This window comes from Mandrillus leucophaeus, unplaced genomic scaffold (assembly GCF_000951045.1).
Source record: "Mandrillus leucophaeus isolate KB7577 unplaced genomic scaffold, Mleu.le_1.0 Scaffold62, whole genome shotgun sequence".
NCBI lineage: Eukaryota > Metazoa > Chordata > Mammalia > Primates > Cercopithecidae > Mandrillus > Mandrillus leucophaeus.
The window spans coordinates 2,991,328-3,009,114 of NW_012106697.1; the positions used below are offsets into that span (position 1 = coordinate 2,991,328).

The following is a 17,787-nucleotide window of genomic DNA, read 5'->3' on the forward strand; positions in this document are numbered from 1 at the left end:
CTAGGGTACTTAACCTTCATAAACCTGAATTTCTTCGTCAATATAAACAGGTTTTGAAATAGTACAGCTATGGGGAAAATTGAATAAAGTAATGTGCCTGGCAAAATGTAAGTGCTCAGTTAATTTTAGCTCCCCTCCTTCTTCTTCTTCTTTATAACAACCTAGTAAATTAAATACTATTATCTACACTTTTTTAAAAGAAACATCTTAGACCCAGAAAATCAGTGACTTGTCCAGTCAGCAAATCCTTTAAAAGGAACCATAATCTAGGTCTCATTATTTTTAAGTCCAGAACTTTTCCCACGGTATCATAGGGCATTGTTTCTTCTTAGGTTTAAGAATTTATAGATAGAACATGAACTGAAGAATAAATAACAATGAAAGACAAAATGAGAAATGAATTCTATTTTGCATTCTTATTTTGTTGTATCAGATTATGTCATGAGGAAGGTCTCAGCAGATGTTACCCATCTCTGACACTTGCCTTTCACATCTCTTTTACAAATAAAGAGTAATTTTTGACCGGGCATGGTGGCTCACACCTGTAATCCCAGCACTTTGGGAGCCTGAGGCGGGCAGATCATGAGGTCAGGAGATTGAGACCATCCTGACCAACATGGTGAAACCCCGTCTCTACTAAAATACAAAAAATTAACCAGGTGTGGTGGCATGCAGCTGTAGTCCCAGCTACTCGGGAGGCTGAGGCAGAAGAATTGCTTGAACACAGGAGGTGGAGGTTGCAGTGAGCTGAGATCACGCCACTGCACTTCAGCCTGGCAATAGAGTGAGACTCTGTCTCAAAAAAAAAAGTAATTTTGCTGATTACTATTCATATCAAGATACACTGATTTTTTCCCTTAAGGTAATATAGAATTTCCTTTAAAAATAAATGTATTAAAAATTTAGGTCAATCTCTTAAAAAAAGAAGTATATAAATGTAAAATACTTATTTACAAAATGATAACTATAGAAGGTTCACAATTATAAAGGTGATCACATTTTTACAAACACAGGAATCACTGCTGAGGGAACCAAAAGTGCTGTGGAGCTTTTCCACTGGGTTTCCCAATTTTATTCCAGATCCTTAATCTTTGTGTTAACTACATTTCTAGTTTTAACAAGCTAACTGCATGATATGGTTAGTAAGCCTATATGAGTGACATAGAATTTGTTTATAAAACCTAACTATATTGTTTCAGTCATTTCAAATCATCACAAATTTTACATTTTCCATTTTTAGAGTAATGATATTTTTAGATCCTTTTTTTTTTTCTACTTCTTCAAATTCTTCATGATCTTGGAAAAGAGTCACATAAAGAGAAGCATTGCATGTTTAAAATGGGAAAGTGGGCCATTTATTTTTAGGAAAGGAGACTGAGACCACCAAATACAGAAACAGGCTGGCAGTGTGAGCAAGTCTCCCAGGGATCAGAGACTGCAACTTCCTCTGTGTTTTGCTTTGAAATATATTTCAAGAAATGCTCCATAAATATTCATTAATAATGGTTAAGTTAGTAATAACTAAGGAAAACTGCTCTCCGAGCAATCCCAGATTAAAGGGGAGCAAATGGAAAGCAGACTTCATAAGAACGTTTTTCTCCCCTGCCCGAGGAGTAAGATGAGATGCTCATGGGAGACTGATGTGATCTGTCCGAATAACCCTTACCTACAAGGTGCTGCAGGCATCCAGAGGCCGAGCGGGCTCCACAGCCCTCTGCTTCTCACAGCCAGCCAAACTTGATAAGGCAGGTACCCACTTCATCTTTGTTGATTGAATGATAAACAACAAATCACACGAGCTGGTTGTGCCTACATTACTGAAGGATCATTGATTTTGTTTCAGGTTTCCTCTGGACATACACATGCGCCTGTGCAAACACACACACATATACACACATTCACGAATCAGTGTCTCTCTCAAATGTAACCCCTTGGAGGAGAACTGGACCATTACATAGGAGCTGTTTTTCTGAATTTTGCCATGTTTTAATATACTGACATTCTTCTCAGGATCTCCATATTTCAATAGTTGGATCTTTCAATAATGGTGATTACAATGCCTTAAAATTTCAAAGAATTATAATTTTCAGTTTGTATATTTTACCATTTTTTAAAAAGCCAAAACAAGTGAAGAAATAATTTTATGCTTGAGTAAGTCAGTAGCATACATAAACATTTGTTACTTTTTTTTTTTTTTGAGACAGAGTCTTGCTCTGTCACCCAGACTGGAGTGCAGTGGCACCATCTCAGCTCACTGCAACCTCCGCCTCATGGGTTCAAGCGATTCTCCTGCCTCAGCCTCCTGAGAAGCTGGGATTACAGGTGTGCTGCACCACGCCTGGCTAATTTTTGTGATTGTAGCAGAGACGGGGTTTTGCCATGTTGGCCAGGCTGGTCTCAAACTCCTGACCTCAAGTGATCGCCTGCTTCAGCCTTCCAAAGTGCTGGGATTACAGGTGTGAGCCACTGCGCCTGGCCTATGTATGCAATTCTAAAGCTGTTATGGAAGAAAGGAATCCAAATGAAAGTTGAATGAGTGCTGCAAGCTTTAGAATAATGAGATAGATCTATTGGATTGCAATGGCAAAGCTGCAGGTAACTCACTAATGAATCCTCTGTTACATACATTTCACAGTAACAGCAAATTCAATATTTTGGGAAGCAGGGAATAACTCACAAATCATGTAAATGATTTCATTCTGTATTTTGAATGTTACTGAAATAAGTCCTCTTACCATGCTCTTCAGTATTGACAAGTGTTATCTGAAAAATTCTCTAGCTTGTAGGTAATGGCTGACCCCTTTGGGCCGCTGATCGTAATGGTTAACACTTTGTTCTTTCCATTAGATTGGAGGATCAGTCCTTCTTTTATGCAGAGAACAGACCCTTTAAACAAGAGAAAACTAATGAAACATCAGGAAAACGGTCGGTTTTAGAAATTCTAACTTAATTCTCTCTGTGACAGAAGCAACAGCTTGATTTTCGTTTTGTCAGCTTCAGCATTGGCTGTCAAAGGCAGCTCTGGAATTGGCATTTCCTGAGCCACATCCATTGGTGTCTTATACTGCATCCACGTAGTTCAGAAAGAAAAAATGCAATGAAACTTAAAAGTAGAATTGTTTAATGTTATCATTTATAAAAGAATATGAGTCAAATATCCTGGCAGAAACAAACCTTCAAAGTTAAATCACTGTGTGTTCCCATCAAGGCATTTTGATAGCCAATATGATTCTTTTTTCCCATTAATTGCATTATGCCAAGAAAGGATGGAAAGGAAAAACAGCATAGAAATATAAAATATTGGCAGCCATTCTGTATCTCCCTCCAAACCTGTTCGCTCATAAAGTCTACACTTTTAGAATGTTATCTTATAATGCAAAGAGGAACTTGCTATATCAAATGTTAGTTCTTTTGAATATAAATATCCTACAGTTGACAGAATAATTTTCTTTTCCTTAATGACAACTGGAGTGCATATTAATATGAAAGCTTTCAAAAGAAATATTGATTTAAAATAACAATATTTGGGTCAGCATGGTATAGAGTGTTGAAATAATATTAGCCTTAAAAGTTAATAACAAATAATAACAAATTAGAATGCCAAAATATTGGCCAACACATTCTGTCAACATGTACATGAACACAGCAGGAAATCCAAAACGAAAGCTGATTTATGAAGAACTATGTGTTCCTAATGACAGTTTAGACCAGTAGGGGTCCAAGTTACAAACTGCAGTCTTCACATGCGATGCTTTCATTTTACATTGAAAGCTTGCTTTTACTCTGGATGCGTGTGTCCAATCAAATGATTGCCCTATATTTAAGAGTATATTTCTTATTTTTTCTGTGAAATCTGATTATTACATATGGGCATCATGTATATTTATGTATTCATGAAATTGATACATAAAATGAAACAATTCTGCATTCAAAGGCCAAGATATCCAAGGAATCATATGTATAACATGATAGTTTGACTCTATGCAATGTAGTTTAAAAATTAAAATCAAGAACAACTTTAGTATTCTAATGTGTTGGTATCTTATTGATGGCAGATATTTTTGCCTGTGCTCAATAATTTAGCCTAAATATTTATGTTTTAAAATATATTAACATCATAGAATATAAATCTGGAAGAGACCTTAGAGGTCATCTAGTGCAAACCCTTCAGATTTTCTTTGTAAATGAGAGAGCCAAGCCTCAGAAAGATCCAGTAACTTGCCAAAGTTCCACAACTATTTAGAGCCAGAATTCAGACTGGGACTCCAGTCTCTTTTAATACAAACAAAAGGTCCCACAAGATGCAATAGACAATCTGTGTTGAAAACAGTGCACTTACCTATCTGATGTCAGACTCTGATTTTATTTTCTGCAACTTAATATGTTCCTAATGAATCTTTCTCAGAAAGATTCCTTTTGGAAGTGTACCACAGTGGATGTGAAGTGAATTGCAAGAAAGGGAAACTCTAGCTCCTTGCTTGCTTAGATGAACTTTGAGGTTTGGGAGACTAAACAAAACGGAATGGCAGACATTTTCAGTGTGGTATTTTTAAAGTCAGTTTTTCTTACCAGACTCTCTTTCCCATATTACCTCATCCTCTTTGTCTTTGTGAGAATGTTCACTTGATCTTGTAACATTAAACAGCATTTAACCAACCCTGGCAGACCCTCCAAGCACACTGCTCTGTGTTGCCAGAGCTTCAGAACACACTCCTCAGGGTTCTGGTGGCACACGCCACCTTCAGGTGACTGATGGCTGGGTGCTCGCATCTGTGTTCCCTTCACAACATCCTCTGTAATTTGCTCCAAGGTTCTGGCAATTGCTGGACTATGTCACCAGCTGTCATCACCCCTCCTTCCCATCCATTTTTGGCAGGATCTGGGAACTCAAGCATGCCAGTAGAAATAATAGTAGCTGTGGTAACAACTTTAGTGGCATGGTCCCCAGAGACGAGATCAAAATTTGGCACCTTTTTTTCTCAACATGGAGCTAAAAATGGCACTGAATTTGTTACTTGGTGGTATATAATTTTCTTTAATTACACATTTTGGGTTTCAAGTGTTCCACATGCTGGCTTTTAAGTGTCAAACCAACATACACAGGTTAAAAACAATGGCATGCCCCCTTTTTATTTTATGGGGAGGAGGCGAAATAACTATAACAACATGGATTCTGTTCGTCTCCAGCCTTGGAAAATAAAAGGAATGCATGCTGTCATTTCTCTCACTTTAATGGTCTTTGTGTGTAAAAAAAAAATTCCTTCATAGAATTTTACTGATAGATCTTTTTTAACATATTATCTCAAAATTATTTCAATTAACAAGGTTTTTTTCTTAATTATTGGAGAAATCTACAGAAACATACTAAGAGTTTATAGAATTAATTTTTTAATTACATACAAAAGATTTAATTTTTAACATCTTAAAATGGTTACAGTTCATGAAAACCACAAGACAACCTAAAAAGATGCAGTCTAGAGTAGCCTATTCAGCTGTTAGTAACATAGGTTTTGACCATGATCAATGACTTAATATCCATGTAAGTCACTCCTGAATTGATAATACTATAATTTTTTTCTCATTGACTTGGGTGATAGTATAAAAAGTATACTCATTAATTTTATAGATGACAAATGTCAGCTGTTACAACTTATTTTAAAGGGATTCCTGTGGTACTTCAAACTTTACTAAAGACAAAACAAATAGTTTTTATCTTCATAGTTGTTTTGCTTTCTGAGTTTCTTTTTTCTGTTCATGATATCAGTGACTTCACTGCCCAAGCTAAAGTGATATCATGAACAGAAAAAAGAAACCCAGAAAGCAAAACAATTATGAAGATAAAGACCATTTATTTTGTCTTTAGTAAAGTTTGAAGTACCACAGGATTTCTCGGTAGCTCTAGTAGAAAAATGCAAAGTTTGAAGTATAGCTCAGTCAGGAAAGAATTCAGTGTTAAGAGATACATATTTCAAAGTCATCCATCCACATGGAATTGGGAGTTGATATTATAAAAGTGGTTAACATGAAAGGAAGGTCAAGGAAGGACTTTGGTGAATGTCTATATTTTGGGGAATACATGGAGGCATTGTGTAGGTCAGGAGTAGGCAGGTTGTGGAGTGGTCAAAAACAACCCTAAAAACCTGAATGGCTGTATCAGTCTGTAATTGCAGCTGGGCCCAACTTAGCAGGGTGCCTCTGCCTCGCAGTCTATAAGGTTACAGTCAAACCACAGACTGGGTCTGCTGTTTCATCTGAAGGCTCAACTGGTGCTGGAGGATGTGCTTCCAAACTCACACACATGGTTTTTGGCACACTTCAGTCTCTTATCACATGGGCCTCTTTATGAGGCTGCCTCATGATATGACAGCTGGTTTTCACCATGGAAAGCAGTCCAAAAGAGAGAGAGAGAACAACCAAAACAGAAGCTGAAGTCTTTCGTAACCTAAGCTCAAGAGACATTCCATTATTTCTGCCATATGCTTGCCATTGTAAGCAAGTCACTAAATCAAGCCTAAACTCAAGGGGAGTTAATTATACAAGGGTGTGAATACCAGAAGGCAGGGCTTATCTGGGACCATCTCAGAGGCTACCTACTACAGTGGCTTAACATGACGGTTTATTGTTGCTTAAGCTACATGTGCAGGGTGGTTCTTGTCGGGGGGGTTCTGCTCACTCAAGGACCTAGACTTGATAGAAACACTACTCAGCACATTTGCATGATTACTGCATGGGAATGCAACACATTACATATTGGTTCTTAAATCTTCCTCACAGAGGTAAGACATACTACTTTTGCCCAAAAATGTCTTTATCTAAAGCAAAGTTATAAGGCTTCAGAAGGGCAGGGAAGGGTAACTCCAATATATGTCCAGGAGAATTTGATTACTTGTGAATAGCCTGTAAGACTTCCACATAATGATTTAAGGAGAACAACTGGGAACCAGCAGAGAGCTGGGAAGAGAACCAGGAGGATTTTGAAAGGAAAATAAAGTATTGAAGATGGGTGGCTAATAATGCCCAGTACTCTTGAGATGTAAACAGGATGAATATTGGCATGAGGCTACTGGATGTGGCAATTTTTTTTTTTTTTTTTTGAGACTGAGTCTTGCTCTGTCGCCCAGGCTGGAGTGCAGTGGCCGGATCTCCGCTCACTGCAAGCTCCGCCTCCCGGGTTCCCGCCATTCTCCTGCCTCAGCCTCCCGAGTAGCTGGGACTACAGGCGCCCGCCACCTCGCCCGGCTAGTTTTTTGTATTTTTTAGTAGAGACGGAGTTTCACCGTGTTAGCCAGGATGGTCTCGATCTCCTGACCTCGTGATCCGCCCGTCTCGGCCTCCCAAAGTGCTGGGATTACAGGCTTGAGCCACCGCGCCCGGCGAATGTGGCAATTTAAGAGATACCGGCTGGGCACAGTGGCTCACTCCTGTGATCCCAGCACTTTGGGAAGCCGGGGCGTGTGGATTGCTTGAGGTCAGGAGGTCAAGACCAGCCTGACCAACCTGGTGAAACCCCTTCTCTATTAAAAATATAAAAATTAGCTGGGTGTGGTGGCGGGCGCCTGTAATCCCAGCTACTCAGGAGACTGAGGCACAAGAATAGCTTGAACCCGGGAGGTGGAGGCTGCAGTGAGCCGGGATTGCGCCACTGCACTCCAGCCTGGGTGACAGAGCAAGACTTCATCTCAAACATACATACATACATAAAAATAAAAGAAGAGATACTCATAACCACTGTGAGAGAGATTTTAGCACGGTAATGAGGAACATCAGTCAGTGAGGAGAAAAGAAGTGTGTGCTGAGGAAGTATATATTGTGGTCTCTTCTTTTGAGATACCTGGTAGTAAAGGGAAAGAGAGGAATTAAACAATAATTTAAAAGAAATCAGAATTAAGAAATCCTTGAAAATCCTGATTCTGTAAGTAAGCATGACATTTATACCCCAAACATTGCTTTTTCATCTCTTCTAAACCATTTGTAAACATGCTTAAGTTGAAGGAGCAAACACAGAGACCTTCATTGTACAGTCAGATACAGTCAGATGCTGGTCACTTCATACCTTCTGGGTTAAGTTTCCCACTTTGTGTCACAGTCCCATTTCTTCATCTTAACAACAATGATTTTCTGCAGGGTGACAAGTTATAATAGTTTCTGTTTTAAATTCTAGTAAGACACACATTTAATACATTTTAAAAAGTTATCATCTTACACATTTTTAAATGTATAGCTCAGTAGGATTCACATTGTTATGCATCAGATTTACAAAATGTTTTGCTAGTATGAAGCTAAAATTCTGTCCCCATCAAACAGCTTTCCATTTCTCCCTCTTTCCCACCCCTGGTCACCACTGTTCTACTTTAAGATTCTATGACTTTGACTACTTCAGCTAGTCCATGCAAGTGGAATTATACAGTATTTTTAACTGACTGACTTCATTTAACATAAAGTCCTCAAGGTTTGCATGTCACGTACTACAGCATGTGACAAGATTTCCTTTTTAAGGCAGAATACTCTTCCATTGTGTGTATAACCACATTGTCTTTCTCCATTCATCCACCGATGGGCATTTGGGTTACTTCCACCTCTTGACTGTTGTGAATAGTGCTGGTATGAAAACAAGTGTGTACATATCTCTTCAAGACCTTAATTCTTGTTCTTTTGGGTGTGTAGCCTGAAGCGGGATTGCTGGATCATATGGTATTTCTATATTTAATTTTTTTTAGGAATCACCATATTGTTTTCCATAGTGTTTGCAACATTTTGCATTCCTAGCCAACAGCACACAAGGGTTTCCATTTCTTTACATTTGTGCCAAGACAAATCATGTTTTTAAACTAAAAATCAGTTGGGGAGGGCCATGAGCTGACAGTCATCACCACAATACATGAATATGTTTAATCGTATTGCCTTCCTCCTCAAAGTTTGTACTTCCTGAGATTTGCACTGAGTCTTTCCTGACTCTTTCCTTTTCCTCCCACCCGGTGGTGTCATGTGCCCTTCTTCTGTACTGTGTCTTCACTCGGCACCTCATTTATTCGTTACCTCTTGGGGCTGGAGCACAGACCGTCACCGTTGCCTCACCCGCAACATCGTGGAAAGGAAAGCCTGATAGCCTTATAGAGAAAACCACTTTTAGGGAAGATTTAGGGAGGGTAAAAAAAAATGTATGTTATTTTTAGCTATGCTGAGTGTTAGATGGATTACTTTTAAGTGTTTTTTGTTTTTTTCTTTTTTGCTTGCTTGTTTGTTTTTTTTGGGGAGGCGGGTAGGGTTTGAGACAGAGCCTCACTTTGTCACCGAGGCTAGAGTGCAGTGATATGATCTCAGCTCACTGCAACCTCCACCTCCCAGGTTCAAGCAATTCTCCTGCCTCAGCCTCCCAAATAACTGGGAGTACAGGCACCTGCCACCACACTTGGCTAATTTTTGTAGTTTTAGTAGAGCCAGGCTGTTCTCAAACTCCTGACCTCAGGTGATCCGCCCACCTCAGCCTCACAAAGTGCCAGGTAGGATTACAGGGGTGAGCCACCGTGCCCTGAGTAATTTTTATTTAAGTATAGTACACATTTAGAAAAGTATGTGGATCATGATAAGTGAACACACCAGTGGAACCACCTCCCAGGTGGACTCTGAGCAGCACTCCAGAAACCTCTAGGGACTATGCCAGCCGCTACCTGTTCCTTCCTTCCTAGAGGTCATCACCGTGGTGACTTTCATTCTTCTCAGTTGCTTTTACCTGCCTCTGAACTTTATATACATGAACTTACACAGTATTCACTTTCTGTGTGTGATTGGTTTCTTTTCCCCAACATCAGGCTTGTGGGATTCATCTGTATTGTTGTGTCTGCCAGCAGCTCATTCCTAATGCTGCTGTGTAGAATTCCATTGTATATCTGGCCTGTAATTTGTTTTTCCATTCTACTGCTGCCAGATGTCAAGTCTGGGGTTGTTTCCAGTTTGAGGCTATTACAAATAATGCTTCTGTGAACACTCTTGCTCGTGCCTTTTGTTGCTAGGTGGATACATATTTCTATGGGATATATAGACAGACTTTTGTAGATGCACTGGAGACTTAACCACCCTTTCTGAGATTTTTGATATGAGAAAAGATATCCCAATTCCAGACAACCAACTGAAGAATTATCTTGCAAAATACTCCCATTTATAGTTGGTAAAAATCTTGTATTTGCCAGTTTTAACATTTGGACAACTTCTGATTATATTTACCTCATGGCACAAATATAATCATTCTTTCTACAAAAAAAGAAGATAATGGACTTTGAGGTTTTTTATATTGTGAAAAACACACTGATACATATATATATGTCAGATAGGCAGTACTGCTGTCACCTACAAATTTCATTCTGCCTTGGATAACATTGTGGATATGAATCCATGGCCCTTTCACTGTTATATTCACCTAGAAATACATGGAAATGACATAAAACTAAGAAGCATAATACTAGAAATAAAAATTTTTCATTATTAAATCTACATGAATATTATTGCTATAACCTTAAAATTCACAATTACAATGCTTTTGTACTTTTGTAACTTTTAAATTGTTGTTTTTTAAGAATCTTGGAGTTAAACAAAATAGCCTGTTCTTAATTTCATTACTATCATCATCATATTACTGTAAAACTTTAGTTTCCGACAGAATAGTGGGAAAGTACTGTGTAGAACTGTGCCCAGGACACACAGATGTTACCTACTGAGATCCTCGGCACCAGCCCCCGCATACTGCCCCAGCCTGCAGTGTCCTGGATGTAGTAGAGAAGTGTTATCGTAGCCTGTGGCCCACACACAAGCTGCGTTTCACTTCCTTCTGTATGGATTTTCACATCCCACTACCCACTGGTAGAATACAGAGGCATGTAGCGATATGTCTTTTGTCATCGGAAGGTCGGGGTTTGAGGTTAACGTCCATTGCAAACTGCATGCAAACTCTCAAAAAACCTTCAACTCTCAACAAATCTCCACTTTCTTGGATTTAAAACGAGAAAAAAAAAAAAAAGTCATAATAACCATTCAACAGAATCTTTGTGAAGATTACAGATAATGCCAGTGAAGTACCAGTACAGTTTATGACACACAGTGTTTGTTCAATGAATGGTTTAAAATGTATATTGCATCATGATGTTCTACCACCAGCACAAGGACCGTGTGTGGGGCCGGGAATGCGTGGTATCACTCCTGGCTTTACCTCCTCACCTGAGACCCAGAGCAGTGAGAGACTCAGAAGAGCACAGCGCCCCCAGCTGCTTCTTGCCACTGTCTGCACGCCCTACACTGGTACATGCCTAAACCAAGGATCCGTGGTGCCACCCACGAATAGTGGCAGCAGATGCTTTTCCATGAGTTCAGTTCTGCTTTCCAACTCTGGCACTGAAGAACTGGACTTAGCCTTCTTTATTTTCAGATGTATTTGATTTGGCTAATTTTCCCTTTTTTTCTGCCAGATACCCCATTTAGTTTTATTACACTACTGCTCAGTAATTTCTGTAGCATTCTTGACTTTTATGAGTTTGCTGCCTGCCTCTCTCTCTCCTCTCTCTTCTTTTTCTCCTCTCTCTGTCTCCTCTCTCTCTCTAACTTTGGAGAGTCAACCCCACTAACACCCTGCATTTGTATGCATATCTTAAATTATACATAATGAGTGTCAAGGGCATCACTAAATATGAAACACCAATAATTTCAAAGTAGATGATACCCTAAGACCAAACAACTTGTTGGTTGCTGTTTTCAGTGCAGTATTAAGAGATCATGTTTTTGGATATGAGTCTCATTATGTAGCATCTTAAGTAGAACCAGCATCCCATTTTATTGAGATTCTCTGTAATAAAAATATAAAGTTCCTGCCTATCTGGCAAAAAATAAAATAGCTCTCCCAACATAAACATCACATTACTGTTTGACATATGACATCTGCGCATGGTCCCGTGGATTACGTCTACTCTTCAAAAATCTATTAAAACTGATAATATGAGCAAACCTATCGGGCAAGAAGACTTTTTATGTTAAAAGATCACGATGATGACAAATTATTTTGTGTGGAAACTTTGACCCTCTTGGAATATTTGTTGCTGCTATGCCAGAGTATGTCTGTCAAACATTTTACTCTATGCAAAACTAGCTCCCATTGTTTTGTTCAAAACTTGGTGAAGCATCTGAAACCCTGAAAAATGTATGAAGTGATAAATGTTTAGCAAGTCAAACACTATGCAATTTAATGCAAAATGACACATGAAGTTATACCTGTTTACAAGATGACAACTTGTAAATTCAAGAATTCTATAACCTATATCTTAATCCATCAAAATCAGAGTTTAAGAGGAATTGCTGGCCAAGGATAACTTCAGCAGGGAGTGTGAGTATATACATTTATTTAAAATATACAGGGTAGATGTAGCTGTCTGCCTATTTTTGGTATCTTTCTTACTATAGCATGCTTTTATATCAGGTATTATTAACAAAAGAATGTGGACTGTTAATAGAAAATCATAAAACTACCAAATTTTTGAAGTTTAGTTAATTACATATAGTAGTAGTAGACTGTCAGTCAATTGCTTTTCGGACAGTGTTATAGTAAAGCAGTCATTCATCAGCGATTAACATGTTCTCCTCTCTTAGCCATTTATGCATTTGTTTTCTATGTATTAACTTTTTCTCTCAATTACTGTATTTTTATCCACACAGTGTTTTCTTAGATTTTTAAAATCTCAGAAAATAGAATATTCCTAACTTTAATCCATTTATTTGACAGATACTTATTGAGACCTACTAGGTATCAGGCACTGTATCCTTATATAAAGTTATGTCTTACAAATGAGACACAAAAGTGAACTAAAATAGTCTTAGAATAAACACTTCACCCAGTCAGGGTGTGAGGGATGCACAGGTATTTCCCTGTCAGAGAGAAGCATTGCAGACAGAAGGGACTGTTTATTGAGGGGTGCCATGGTCTAGTCAGGTGACTCCAAATAGTTCAGTAACCTGGATTCCAGACTAAATAAAATACCTCAGCAGTAAGAACTGCCTAGCTTTGTGCCAGCTCTCCTTCATATGCCCTGTCTAGAATCTTCTGGCCCACACCTTCTCACCTGAGCTTAAATTAAATAAGGTAGTTGTAACAAACCTCCTTTTAAAAATAAACCTAATCTCTAACAATATCACATAATTTGTCCAAGACTAAATTCTAGACTGAAGATTGAACCAAAGTCTAACCAGCTCAGTGCCCTTACTTCATATATTGGGTCTGAAGGGCTTTTTGACAGTGGTAATCAAAAAGGTAGACACTGCCTTCTTATTCTTCCTCCATCGCTCTGGTGAATTCCAGTATATACAGTAAGTAAAATAATGTCTAAAAATATCAAAAAAGTTCTCTTTCATGATATGGTAATATGACCATCGCTGGGCTTCCCTATAGATATTTAACCTTCCTTAGGGGTTAGTCCCTAAGCTATATTCTGTGCAGCACAAATGAATAGTATATTAGGTGAATATAACAGTGACATATTTTTCTAAATAGTGTCAATAAATTAAGAAAAATAATAAAAAGTGTATTCATTTCAAATTATGTCTGGAACTTAAAACTTAACATTTATGGTTGTATAGTCTTCTAGTTATTGTTAAAAAAATTTTTAAATAAAGCAAACTAGTAAACACAATTATAAATTTTAATAAATTTATTAAATATAAATTTATGAAATTATTTTACCCACATCAGAAACTCACTTGAAATTACCTGACACATATGCATGCTTTTTCATCTGTACCATTATTAAATTGTGTGTCAATTCAAAAATTACTCATCCCAAGTTTAGAATATTCAAATTGGATTATATTTTGTACAGCTGAATTTCATGTACCAACAAATTCATCTGTGAGACCAGTTTTTGCTTTTACCTTAACCCAGAGGATCATGGCTGTTAAGCATCTACAGGTGTTGCAGCAAAGTTATATAAATTTGCAAGTGACCTGTGGTCTAGTAAGTTTGGCAAATGCTGTTATACAGTGTTGTACCAGTTACTTAAAAAATGGTGAAAAATGGAACTCAGAGCCATTAGAGCAAATAATGATTGATTTCTAAGAGTTTCCTGGTACCAATGAACTGAATAGTATGAAATTGCTATTGAAGTGCCACCATATTGCACTGCGTTGCTATGTAAATTATATTTGTTTGAGGAACTCCTTGTTTTATAATTTTCATTGCGCAGTTATCCTTGGTATTTCCGAAAATGGAAATTTTAAGTTAACCTGTGACTCTGGTTTTAAACATGCTTAGCGATTGCTGTTGTAGCTGAAGGCAGCAGACCTTTAAACAACGTGTGTTTATTCCCCCCAGCAATGCATCTCTTTGGCCTCAACTGGCAGCTACAGCAGACTGAAAATGACACATTTGAGAATGGAAAAGTGAATTCGGATACCATGCCAACAAACACTGTGTCATTGCCTTCCGGAGACAATGGTAAGCGAAAGAATTATGTATCCTGTGTTTTTCTTTTAACGTCGCTTTTCTATAAATTTATTTTTACCCATGCTTACATCTAGTTTAGATGGAACAGGGAAGAGGTTTCGAAATTACAGATATCATCTTTGTATGAGTGTTTTTTTTAATTAATTTACTTGAAAGGTTGAAAATTCACATTTTTATTACAGGAATAATACGATTTTCTGCCTTCTGATTTGATGGCTAGGCTTTTCTGCCTTTCCCTTTTGCAAGTGTGTATTGAGTTTTATTTTTTGTCTGCAAATAGATTATAATTCAGTGTATCATCTCTTACATTACCTTGGGTATATTAGGTTTTCTTCATTCAACTTGTGTGTGGAGTTGGAACACTATATTAATTTTATTAGAAAAGCATTTAAATGCAAAACGCATTAAAGGATTATAATTTATTGACCTTTTCTCTGGTTGCCCTTTCTCTAAATCTTTAAGAATTTGCACTTTGAGCTAACAAAGATTTTGAAATCAATTGGCTCTGAATTAAAAATGGAATTTAAGTGGTTAGAGAATTCCATTTTTTCAATATAAACACTTAGAAAAATTTATACATCTGTACACTTACATTACAAATACTTTTATGTTATTTATGTGTGTGTGTGTACATGTCTTGCATTGGTATCCTCTGACTTTTTGCAAAATATCATAATACTTTATACCTCAGAGCAACCTGATGAAGATGCCTTTTTCTGTCATCTGATTAATAAATTATTTCCCTTTAGGCAGTCCCCTAACTCTTCTTCCTCTTTGTTTCTTATCTCATATGTTCGTGTTCAGCTTTGGCATTAATATGTCTATCCTCATGTGGCTGGTTTCTTTGCAAGACTAGAAAGAAATTATTTCACATTTAATGGACATATATGCTGCTGTGTTCCATGTACCCATTTACTGTGATGAATACTTTGCACACTTTTTTATTCTTTTTTTCCATCTTCTGTTTTAGTAATAATAATACTTTATGACACTTCTCTTTCTCCTTAGGGAGGTTGAGGAATTTTACGACATTCGATTTTTATAATAATAATGAATCTCCCGCCATATGGAACCTTTTTATATAAAGTTCTGCATGTTCCAGAAGAACTGTAAGCTGGTGTCTGACATGTCACCCACCTAACGTAGACAGTGGCAGTCACTGTAGAGGGGGTTAAAGAGGGTTGAAACTATAGATGGGAAATTTTAATTACATAAATTTCAATTACCTTAGTTTTTTTAATACATTAATAACACACATATGAACAAAATGAGTAACTACACAGAAATTAAAAATATTTATTTTTGGTTTGTATTGACTGAAATTTAGACTGTCTCTTAAAATGCATGGTTCCTGTGAAAATGATCAAATGGTACTTATTAACCATGCATGTCAGGAACTTTTTTACAGACTGAACAAATTGTAATTATACCAAAGAGACAAAAGCTTATTATGGATATTTTATTTATTTTACAACATCTTAACCTTTTGTTATGATTAAAATGAAAATAGAGTTTGGCTAATTGGTTTCACAGTCCTTGAAAAGCATGATACTGAGAACGCTGTGGACTCAGAGGCTCCCGCAGCCTGGGTGCTGGCTCCTGGTGTTTTGCCAGGGAATGCCTCAGCTCACATCGGCACTCCCCAGCTCACAGAAGCCTACATTCAAATCCTTGCCGCTTCACCTGTTTACTTTGTAACTTTGTGCAGGGTGCTTCGTTATTCAGATTTGCAAGAAAATTTAGGGCAGCTCTGGAATGGGCTGCCTAGGATCTTATCAGTCCCAGAGGTTTGGAAGAACAAAGAACATCACATGAATATGGCTTTATTAGTAGAAATTTCTATGAAGCTGGAGTCCTCGAAAACAGTGGCTTTTCAACTGTTGACCATGACAGTGCAATAAGAAATACATGTTACATCAAAGCCAACATGTACACACACATATACATATGTATCTGAAATATGCTTCCCAAAATAACATTTATCCTTGGCTTGTAAAATGCATCCTGGAATTTTCCATTTTATTTTATTGTATTTCTCATTTTTAACAAATGCCACTTGCAACCCACTAAAATAATTTCATACTTTACAAAATATTGTGATCTGTAATTTCAGAAGTACTGCTGTGGTAGCCTCCTTCTCTAAGAGGGACTGAGGTTCCCCCAAATGATCATAGAATTCAGTTGTATACAGTTCTGTGCACCTTTAGAGCACCTGTATGTACATATAAGCGAAGTACTTTCTTCCTAGATGTGTAAAAGTCTCCTATATAGGGAATGGTTAATGGAAGCCCCAGAATCAGGTAAGTGCACTAGAGAACTGCCAACTGGACTAGGGGATTTGTAGACATTTCCTGGCATGGAAAAGCTGTCCCTGTCTGGGCTCTGACCTTGTCAAAAGAGTGACCTAACTATTAGTTACTTGCCTTCTTTATTATTCCTTGAATAGCCCCCAAAACCCTAAATTGTAAGGAATTCTTATTTTTCCTTTTCCAAATACAAGTTCTTAGTATCTCCTGAATATAATACTTAAAGACCTGGGACACAGGGAGTGGATGAGAACTCTATTTACAAGGAGGGAGGTACCTGCAAAGCACTGCTTTTAGGCTCTCGTGATGAACCTCAGTGTCCATGCACCACCACCCACTACTTAAATTTTACATACTATCCAAGAAGCAGATCACATCATCTCTTTAGAAATTCTAGGAGATTGCAACCCTTGAGAAAGCTTTAGAATTCTGAACAAAGCTCGCTGGGAGAATGAACTGTGAAAAGCATAGTGAGAAAATTATTTCACAGCTTCTAAATGTAATACTCTTATTTATGCAGTCCTATTTTACTCTTATTTTGTAAATATAATTCTAAGGAACAATCATTGTGCTAAGGGTGCAGTAAACTCCCTGCTTGCATTTAAGTTAACACTGAGCCAAAGCTTCTAAATGGTATTTAGTACCTAAAAGAAGAATTTCTATTATGTGCCATCATCTTTTACTGATTATTCCTGAGACCTTCTTTGCCTACAGATTTTAGAGATGAGTTATCAGAAGTGTAGGGTCTTAGACAAAACTGATGGAAATGGACAAAGTGAATAAAGAGGTAAGAATGAAGTTTGTAGCTCAAACACTGGTCTCTGTCCAGAAACTAAACTTATTCCCCTGGCCCAAGGAATTAATTTAGCCTAATGTACTGGAAAGAATCACACTGTCCTATACTCAAGTCCTGGCTCCTTCGTTTATTTACTTTGTAACGTTCAGCAAGTTGCTTCACTGACTTCTTTGGGCTTCAATTTCTTCACATGTAAAGAGGGACTAATAGTA

The 17,787-nt window shown here is 37.6% G+C and overlaps 1 protein-coding gene across 1 annotated transcript in view; it reads left to right on the plus strand.

Annotated features, from left to right (window-relative positions):
* The window catches only part of TENM3 (teneurin transmembrane protein 3), a 718,045-nt gene that overhangs the window by 555,096 nt on the left and 145,162 nt on the right, over positions 1-17,787 (plus strand). The window contains exon 6 of the mRNA XM_012000130.1: positions 14,342-14,464. Coding sequence (XP_011855520.1) covers positions 14,342-14,464 — 123 coding nt within the window. The remainder of the gene's footprint in view (positions 1-14,341; positions 14,465-17,787) is intronic.